Source organism: Artibeus jamaicensis, unplaced genomic scaffold, assembly GCF_021234435.1.
Source record: "Artibeus jamaicensis isolate MK-2021 breed Jamaican fruit bat unplaced genomic scaffold, CSHL_Jam_final scaffold_1964, whole genome shotgun sequence".
Taxonomy (NCBI): Eukaryota; Metazoa; Chordata; class Mammalia; order Chiroptera; family Phyllostomidae; genus Artibeus; species Artibeus jamaicensis.
Window position 1 is genome coordinate 60,244 of NW_026522030.1, and position 9,611 is coordinate 69,854.

The 9,611-nt window shown below is 39.9% G+C and overlaps 1 protein-coding gene across 1 annotated transcript; it reads right to left on the reverse strand.

Annotated features, from left to right (window-relative positions):
• Positions 1 to 8,313: 8,313 nt before the first annotated feature.
• On the reverse strand, positions 8,314 to 9,246 carry LOC119064713 (olfactory receptor 1J4-like). Its single transcript, XM_037166604.2, has one exon. The coding sequence runs from the start codon at positions 9,244 to 9,246 to the stop codon at positions 8,314 to 8,316; it is 933 nt and encodes a 310-aa protein (XP_037022499.2).
• Positions 9,247 to 9,611: the final 365 nt, after the last annotated feature.

The window sequence follows — 9,611 nt, forward strand, 5'->3', positions numbered from 1 at the left end:
TCTGCTGGGGATGAAAGGACAGTGAAAAATGGCAGAGTTTTTTTGAAGAGTGATTTTGAGCTCCACAGTAGGGTTACTTATTTTCTCTTGAAAAAAGTAATAACACCTTGCATTTATATCATTGACTAGTGCTGCCAAAGCAGGCTTCATACACTCAATGCCCAGTATGATTTATTTCACATGAAACCAGAGCAAAAACATTCTTCTTACTGTTTTAATCAACTAGGTTCCTGGAACTATGCTAATAATTGGAGATACAAGAGTAAATGGGACATACAGGAGGTCTACTTTTAGATCCCCAGCTCTCTGGTAACACTGGCAGGACTGACTAAAGGTAAGCAAGGCAGCCAGATTCACTCTTCTGCTAATCTGGCTCGACTGCTTTCTAAATGGATGACTTGAGCAGCCAAAACCCTCATGACTTCACCTTATAGGACTGTAATGTGAAGATTCCAATATCACATATTTGTAGAATTACTTAGAGGATTCTAATTCAAGACACATCAATGTTTAGGAACAGTACCCTATATAAAATAAGCACAAAATTTTAGCCATTGTTTACATGATGGGATAACTATCCAAATAAAGCCAAATCCAATGCAGGAATTTAATCAACATGAGATGTATGAGAGGTCAGCATGAAGGGTAAGCTGGTGGTGTCTTAAATGAGCTTTCACCATCTCAGGGGGAGTTTCTAAGCTCATAGCTGTCATTGGGGTAAATCCCCTTCCCTGGTGATAACACGTGAAGTCTATATTCATCTGTTTGCCAAAATGTAAACATTACTTCAGTTCATTCATCTCTATCTGAATCTGGTGCCTCAAGTAGACTCAGAAATGAGTAATCCTAGATGGTAAGACACCTGAGATCTGCAGTTCAGCACTGGGGACAGTGAAGCATGGGAAGTGCCTATGAGAATTCAGTTACCTGCTTGACCATCATTCTTTCCCTGTACTGATCTTCATATTTATAATAATTGGCATTCAATGAATAGTATGTCAAGCAAATACATTATTTTCACATTATTGCCTCATTAAATTTTCAGTAGTCCTGGGGGCTGTTATTAAAACTTCATTATATGTGTAATCACGAGCAGCAAAGACCTACTACTAACTGCTGTAGTCACAGTTCTTTCCTGTGCCCTTAATTTATTGGAATTCTTGCTCCTCTGATCCTCCTGTTTTTCCCTCTATTTAATTATACAAAAGATCCAGGGCCTTAAGAAATATCATTTCAGGATTTAAGGGAGTCCTTCTGCTCCAATAATGGTCGCCACTCATGTTTCTGCAGCCCTTTAGTTTGCAAGTGGTTGCATGTACCTTCACTTTCAGTCAACTGACAGAGTTTGTTCCATGTCTGAGAAACAGAGAAGACATTGATTCTTTTTCTTTCATTTACTATCAGGAGTAGTGAAATAGCTTACAGAATTCCACATACACATCGCATAGTGGAGCTTGGACTCAAAGGTTGATTTTCTCATCCTCTGTCACTATAGTGGAAGAGAATCCACCCATTTCTTCCCATGGGAGGAAAAACATTAAGTGAAAGTTAAATATTAAAATGTCCACATGCTTGGGAAAGGAACTTTATATGGATATTGTTGTGTGAGTAACTAACCAGATAAGTACCCCAGGCAGTAACTGAGATCTCCAGCATCTTCTGGACAAACCCAGTTTGAAGGGAAGGGAACAGTACAGAGGTGCTGCCAGATTCCTTTAGTTCTACAAGTGAAAGAGGAGACTAGGGACACACTGTGTCATGAAGAAGAGAACCTGCTACCAGGAGGCTGGGGAGAGAGTCTTCTGATAGGCCTGATTTTCCTATCTTTGTACCCAGTCTCATCTCATGAGAGGGTAGGAAATGGACAGTCAGCTGGCTTGACCTCTACAAAGCTACAGTTTCCTAATTGTTGGCAATATGCCCTGAACTACCTAGAAGAATTCTAGAGCAATTAAAATTATTCCCATTTGACAGTGGAGGCTGATGGGCAACACAGGCAAAAGCTAAGGCCACAAAGCTATTAAGTGGGAATAAATGCCAAGAGTTTATGTAGATACCTGCAACCTCAGAAATGAGCATTTAGTATCTAAGCTATGTAACAAAATTGCAGAAGAGTGACAAACCTACTGGGCTTCCAGGGGCCCTCCTGTGCTATTCAAATCACTGAAAAACGGCCCCCAAAAGATTTTCAAAATGGGATTTTTGAGCTGCCTTGTGGATTCTGGTCTGTAGCAAGTACAGAGTCCAAATGTATCAAAACAATGTTTTTTGGCCTTTTGTTTTTGTGTCTAGGTTTTAAGTCTCTGTCCTACACATCTTCTGTGTGAAGCAAGTCAAGGTGTGAGTTTGTTACACACAAAAGAACTCACACACTTTCAGAGCCACACACTTACCAAAAGAGACGTACAGACTTCTCTTTCCAGCTAATACTCAGGGTAGTTAAATACATACATAGTGTGAGTCAATGTCACAGAAAGCTGTGCAAAACTCACACTCCAGACACTCTTACACGTGTAACACAGTGCACAGAGAACTATCAAGCATCCTCCAACACACACATTGTAATCACCAGCAGACACACATATTCAAATCACAAGTGACGCACAAGGTCTCATAGACAGCACATGAACAACAAAACACAAGTATAATGAAGGCTCACATCACTGAAGAAGTTTCCAGCCTCCCCTGATTTACATGGGTCCTGGGCGGAGGCATTCAGTGTGTGAGTTAGCAACACACACACACAAAGTCATACAATGCACCCACACACAACTGTGCATATTTCTGGGCCCCTTCTGATGTATACCAGTGCTATAATTCTGATACCTTGTGCTTCGTGTTGTTACCTGGATGCTCACTTTCTCTGCAGCGGACTCAGGATTAAAGGAGAGAGAGAGCAGAGCACAGTGGCCCAAGGACTCCTGCTGATTTTCATGTCTGTTTGTCATCTTCAAAATGACTGGAGCAGCAGTCCACTTGGAATGATTGCCCAACTACTTCCAGGCCCTTGAGAAGCAGTCTGTTTGGGGTCCAGAGGGGGTTAGCTGCAACTGGAGTCACAAGAGAGAGTGTCCTTCACGTCATTGATGCCTCAGGCTTCTTTTCAGGTCTCCAGATGGGAAGGGGTAGGGGCCCAGGTGCCTGTGGCATCTCGTCCTGATTGAGCTTCTCTGCACAGCAGCACATGGCCCAAGCAGTGTGTACATGGCTAGAGCAGACTCCCTCAACACGACACAGACCTCCCCTGGAACACAAAGCCCCATCGAAGGGGCTGTTCTCTTTACTCCTCTATAGGGTCCTGGAGGGTAGGCTGTGTTCCTTGTCTTGGAGTAAGGTGATTGAGTCTATGTGCCTGGGGCTCCCCCAACCCAGTACTAAGGCAGCACACCTGAGTTATTGATCAAAGTTCTCTGAGAGTCAGGTTCTTCAAAGTGGAAACAATAATAGTAGCATCTATGTGAGGTTGAGGAATGGTAAATGAGCATGTAGTGAAAGAATACTTAGTGTTGAGGTTATTGTTAATGTCTGTGTATCCCTAATGATCAGCTATGGTTTAAATGGGCACTTGTAGAATTAATTCATTTGTTCATTCAGTCACTCATTCCCTGAATTAATTAGTAAGGTTTTCACAAAAGTAAGACAGTTGTATATGCTCTGGAGACATGGCAGTGAATAAAACAGACAGAAATTTTTATTGGAGAACAGACATTCAAGTAGGCAGTTCAGAAAACATTTTTAATGCAAAATAAATGGTAGGGAAAGGGCAAAAAGTGGTAGTGTGTGATAAAAAGTCAGGTTTGGAACTCTGGAGAATCACAAATGTCCATCAACAAAAGAATGGGCAAAATAGTGGTGGTATATATATGCAGTGGAGTACTACTTGACAATAAAAAGAATGAACTAGTGAGGAAAAGCATATAAGATATATTGATACATATTACAACATAGGTGAATCTCAAATGCTTTTGCTGAGTGAAAGAAGGCAGCAATAAAAGGATATATTCTGTATGATTCCAGTTAGAGAAACTTCTAGAAGATGCAAACTAACTGATATGACTGAAACAGATTGGTGGTTCCTTGGGCCACAGCAGGCGGAGCACAGAAGGAGCAGAGCATAGGCTTAGGGAAACTTCATGATCCTGATACCTTGTAGGGATGGTTTCATGGGTCTGTCCTTATGCCAGAGTTGTTCAAATTGGTCCATTGTTTGTCACTGATACCTCCAAAAAGCTTGATGTTTGTTAAAGAAACAGTAAGAAAATTAAGTCTGCTCCTGTTATTTCTCTATCAAGTACCTTCCAGTGGGTTCTCAAATTACTCAGACTGAATCCCAAAAACTCTAGTATGATGGTCTGTTTTATGTGTTAACTTGGCTCAGCTATGATACTTGGTTAATTGGGTCAAACATTATTCTAGATGTTTCCATGAAGGTATTTTTCATTTTGGGTGGGATTAACATTGCAGGTGGTAGACTCTTGAGTAAAGCAGACAGCCCTCTGTCATGTAGGAGGACCTCATCCAATCAGTTGAAGGCAATAGAAAAGAGATTGATACCCCCCAGAGGAGACAATGTTGTCAGCAGATTGCCTTCAGCCTCAAATTGCAACTTCTCCCCTGTTTACAGGCTGGCATTTTACCCTGGGGACTTTGGACTCCTGGCCTCCACACTTACATGATGAAAAGCAAGGACCTACACTTAGATTACTGTATCCAGCAAAACTATCATTTAATAGAAGGGCAGATAAAGTGCATCCCAGAGAAAGTAAAGCTAAAGGAGTTCGTCATCACCAAACTATTATTGTTTGAAATGTTAAAGGGACTTATTTAAGAAAAGGATCAAAACTATGAATATTAAAATCACAATGAATACATAACTATCAACAGTTGAATCTAAAAACATAAACAAGCAGAACAGAAACAGAATCATGGTCCATAGATTCAAGATGGCAGAGGAGTCAGTGGTAGCTACACTAACCTCCTCCCAAAACCAATCTGAATTACAACTAAAGAAAATGGTCCTGAGCAAGCAACTGAACACGAGCTGGAAAGAAGCCTTACAACCACAGACAGACAGAAGAAATAACTTCACCACACTGAGACTGGTAGGGAGTGTAGAGAAGGCTTGTGAGGGCTGGCTGGGCTCCCATGGGCAGTGGCTGAAATTCTGGAGGGATATATCAATGGCCAGGGTGTTCCCCTGAGAATCGAGGGTTCAGACTCCAAGGTGGGCTCCCCAGCCTACAGCACCATAGCCATTAAGGAACCTAGATACCATCCAGCTGTGAAAAGCAGCAAGGTTTCTATATGCCAGGAAGTGACAGCTGTAGACTCAGAAAGCCTCATAAAGGCCCAATGCACAAAATTTCATTTAAAGCTCCAGTTGATAAAAAATTATAGGACAATATTAGAGATGAACAAACTAAACTAACAGGCAATATAGAGACAGATTCACAGATAGAGAAGAAGATGACAACTCTTGGGCAGGTGGTGGTATGCAGTAGATGGGTCAAGCAAAAAGAAAAAATGACTCATGAGCCTGGACAACAGTGTGGTGATTGTTGGAAGGAAGGGGGTGGATAGAGGTGGAAGAGGATATAAGGGGATAAATGGCAATAGAAAAAAAGCAAAAAATAAATTTAAAAAAAGGAAACACAAATAGGAAAAACTGGAAACTAAGAAACTATAGGAATGTTTGCCTGTATGAGGTGGGTCACAAGAGGGACAGAAAGAGCAGAGTATGGGAACAGTATACTTGTCGATGTGTGACATATAAATTTGTATCTATGTATACATTTTTAAACCCATGAGTTCAAATTGATGTTCCTAGTTCTAGTTTGACACCACAGAGTTCTTTTCAGACTCTCCTTTTTCTTGTACACAGGAACTTTCCTGTGAAAGAGGAGTCACTCCCTTTTTCTCAGTGTTTACCTATTTGCTGAATCTTTGGATACATGGGAAGTTGTTTCAGGATCTTGAACTCCTGCCACTGTTAGTGACACACTAGGTACAGTTTTAGACTTTTTTTCCAGTTTTTTTATTGTGTTAGTGTAAACATAAAAATCTGGGTTCAAGAATTATTTGTTAATCATTTAATTTATTTTTTCATTTAATTATAATATTAATTTGAAATTTAGTTAGGTCCCTTCATTTTCTTTATTCTATTTTGCTTTATCCACTGCCTCTTCTATTTTGATTTTGTGGCAATAGACAACATAGTCAAATCTATGCAAATAATTATACTAATCTCTCCATGTCTTTTGTTCCCACTCCTGTACATAAATATTCTATTAATTTCTGATTTATCCTTCCTGTGTTTATTTCTTCTCAAATGGGCAGACATGTGTATATTTTATTTCTCCTTTCTTTTTCAAAAAATGTAGCATGCTATAATTGCTCCTTTACACATTGCTTTTTTCATCTAACAATATATCCTGCTACTTCTCTATATTGAATCATAGATATCTTTGTTGTTTCTTTTCCGTGGGTGCAAAATACTCAGTTTCAGCGATGTTATGTAGTGTTTCCTGTAGGGGTTCTAGAATGATATACTGGTGATGAGTCTCCTAAATGCCACTGAGTTGTGTACCTCAAATGTCCAAAATGGCCAATTTCATGTTTTGTAAAATAAACTACAATTAAAAAATTAAAGAGAAGGTAATAAGTAATTTCTGTATAAAGCACAGAAGAGAATGATATAATAATAATAATTTGTGAATAATAAGAGAAAAGAGATTGAATAACAAGATATGTTTAAGAAAAGAAAGAGAATCAATGTCAAATGTGTCAAATAAAAACCTAGTAATAAATACAGAAAATATAAATTCAACTATGTTATGATTACACCAGGTGTCAATGGATGAACTTCTCCAGAAATAAAATAATTGTTGCTGTACATAAGAAGAGCAAATTCCTACTTTGCACTTTTAACAACAAACACCTCACAGATGTAAGAACACAGAAAAGTTTAAAGTGAGGGGGAAGAAATACCATGTAAATACTAACCACAAGAGAGTGGAAGTGGAGTCCTTACTACCTTTGAGATGGAGTATCCCTATCTCTATATCTGTGTGTGTGTGTATGCACACACACACACACACACACACACTCATATATATAAAGACCAGATATAAGGTACCTATACCAATGTGAGAAGTTCGTAAGGTGTTACAGTAGGACCACTTGCTAGCAATATTTCTTTTTAAAATTTAATTATTTTTCAATTACAGTATTCTGTCTTTACTTCCATCCCAGCCCACCCCCCACTTGGTAGCAATATTTCTGAATTAAAAACAAAGTTGTGTACTGTTCAATACGTGTTATTATTTTTATTATTTATTTTAAAAATTTTATTGTTGAAGTGCAGATGTTTATACATTTTTGCCCACTACTCTGTTTCCACACCAGCCTTCCCCACCTCCCTTTCGTGATTCCACACCCCCATTGGTTTTCTCCATGTGTCCTTTATAGTTGTTCCTGAAAACCTTTTCCCATTTTTCCCCCATTATCCCCTCCTACCTCCTCTCTGGTTATTGTTAGTTTGTTCTTGATTTTAATGTCACTGGTTATGTTTTGCTTGCTTGTTAGTTTTGTTGATTAGGTTCCACTTCAAGGTGAGATCATGTGGTATTTGTCTTTCACTTCCTGGATAATTTCACTTAGCATAATGCTCTCCAGTTCCGGCCATGCTGTCACAAAGGCTAGGAGCTCCTTCTTTCTTTCTGCTAAGTAGTATTCGATCACATAAATGTACCAAGTATTTTTTAAAGTCTGTCTCTTGTTAGGTCCATTCATTTACTTTATACCACATGCCAATTTTCATACAGAAAATACTCTGATCATGGCTGATTGCACTTTACCAATATGATGTTACTGAATTTACATTGAGAATACATGTGCACAATCAGCTTGAAGCCAACAGAAGCCAGCATAAAATAATCAGTTCAAAAAAAATTCATCAGGAGTAGATCATGGTGTTACATCAGTGTGTCCTGAATAACTAAGGGTAAAATTACACAAGCAAAAACTGACATATTTAAAGGGAGAATAAGACAAATGGACAATTACAGTTCTGCAGTGTATTTGGCATAAGATTTTGCATGTTGCTTAGAATACATGATAAGAAAAATTGTCAATTAGGAATGAAGAATTATGGACAATATGAGTAGCAAACATGGCTCATCGATGTATTAACAAGACTAATATATGACAGCAGAGTGAATATTCTATTAAAGATATATGAAAATGCCCACCTTACAATAGTGTTAGGACATGTACCTTACTGTGCTCCTGACTTCAATGAGGATTTAGTAATTTCTACTTAAATAAGATAACCCTGTTGACAAACGTTTCTAAGGCCTTCTTTATATCTCTGTTCCTCAAGCTGTAGATGAAGGGGTTCAGCATGGGGGTAACTACTGTATACATGACTGAAGCAGTTATGTTTTTGGAATCCCATGATGAGGACAAAAAGTAAACAACAGCAAGTGTCCCATAGTATAAAGACACTACAAGGAGGTGGGAGCTACAGGTAGAGAACACTTTGAAGAGTCTCTTAGTGGAGGGAGTCCTTAGGATGATGGTCCCTATACAGATATATGAGCCCAAAACAATAGCCAAAGGTGGAAAATAAAGCATTCCTCCCTCAGAGAAGAGGACCAGCTCATTGAGGGAGCTGTCTGAGCAGCTGAGCTTCAGGAGCACAGTGAGGTCACAGAAGAAGTGGGTGATGACATTGTTGGCACAGAAGGACAGTTGGACCAGCAGGAGGGTGTGCAAAAGTGCATGGTCACAGGTTATAATCCAGGAGGCAGTCACCAGCAGCACACACAGCCCCTTCCTCATGATGATGGTGTAGTGTAGAGGGTGACAGATGGCCAGGTACCGGTCGTATGCCATCACTGCCAGAAGAAAATTGTCAAGAGTAGCAAAAAGTATGAAAAAATACAACTGAGAAATGCATCCCACATAGGGAATGGATTGTTGCTGAGTCTGCATGTTCATGAGCATCTTAGGAACAGTGACAGATGACAGACAAATGTCAGAGAAGGCCAAGTGGCTGAGGAAGAAGTACATGGGTGTGTGCAGGCGGGAGTCCAGCCTGATGAGCAGGATGATGAGCAGGTTGCCCAGCACTGTGGTCAGGTACATGCCCAGGAACAAGGCAGAGAACATGCCCTCCTGCCCTGGAGGGATAGGGAGCCCCAGGAGGAAGAACTCAGACACACTGCTCTGGTTCTCAGGCCTCATGCTGCTCGTGTCTGCCGAAGATGAAGAAGGTTTGAGAATCTCAGGATTGAGACCATCACATCTCATACTACAATTTTGAAGAAAAACCTGAATTGTTCTACACATTTATTAATTTGTTAGACCTGTAAAAGCATGCATCCTCACTGTGTCCCAGTGTGGTCCCTGGAAATCTTTGAAACCCATAAGCAGCCAATAAGATCTCATTGCACAGAAGCAGGAGGTGTTTACCATTTCACTCAGCCAATGCTTACTGAACACAGAGCCTGTGTCGGGACTCTCCTAAGTACTCAGATGCAGCAGTGAACAGGAAAAGCAAGTTCCCCATTTTTGGGAGTTTAGATCTCAGTGAGCATGGTGGGATGATT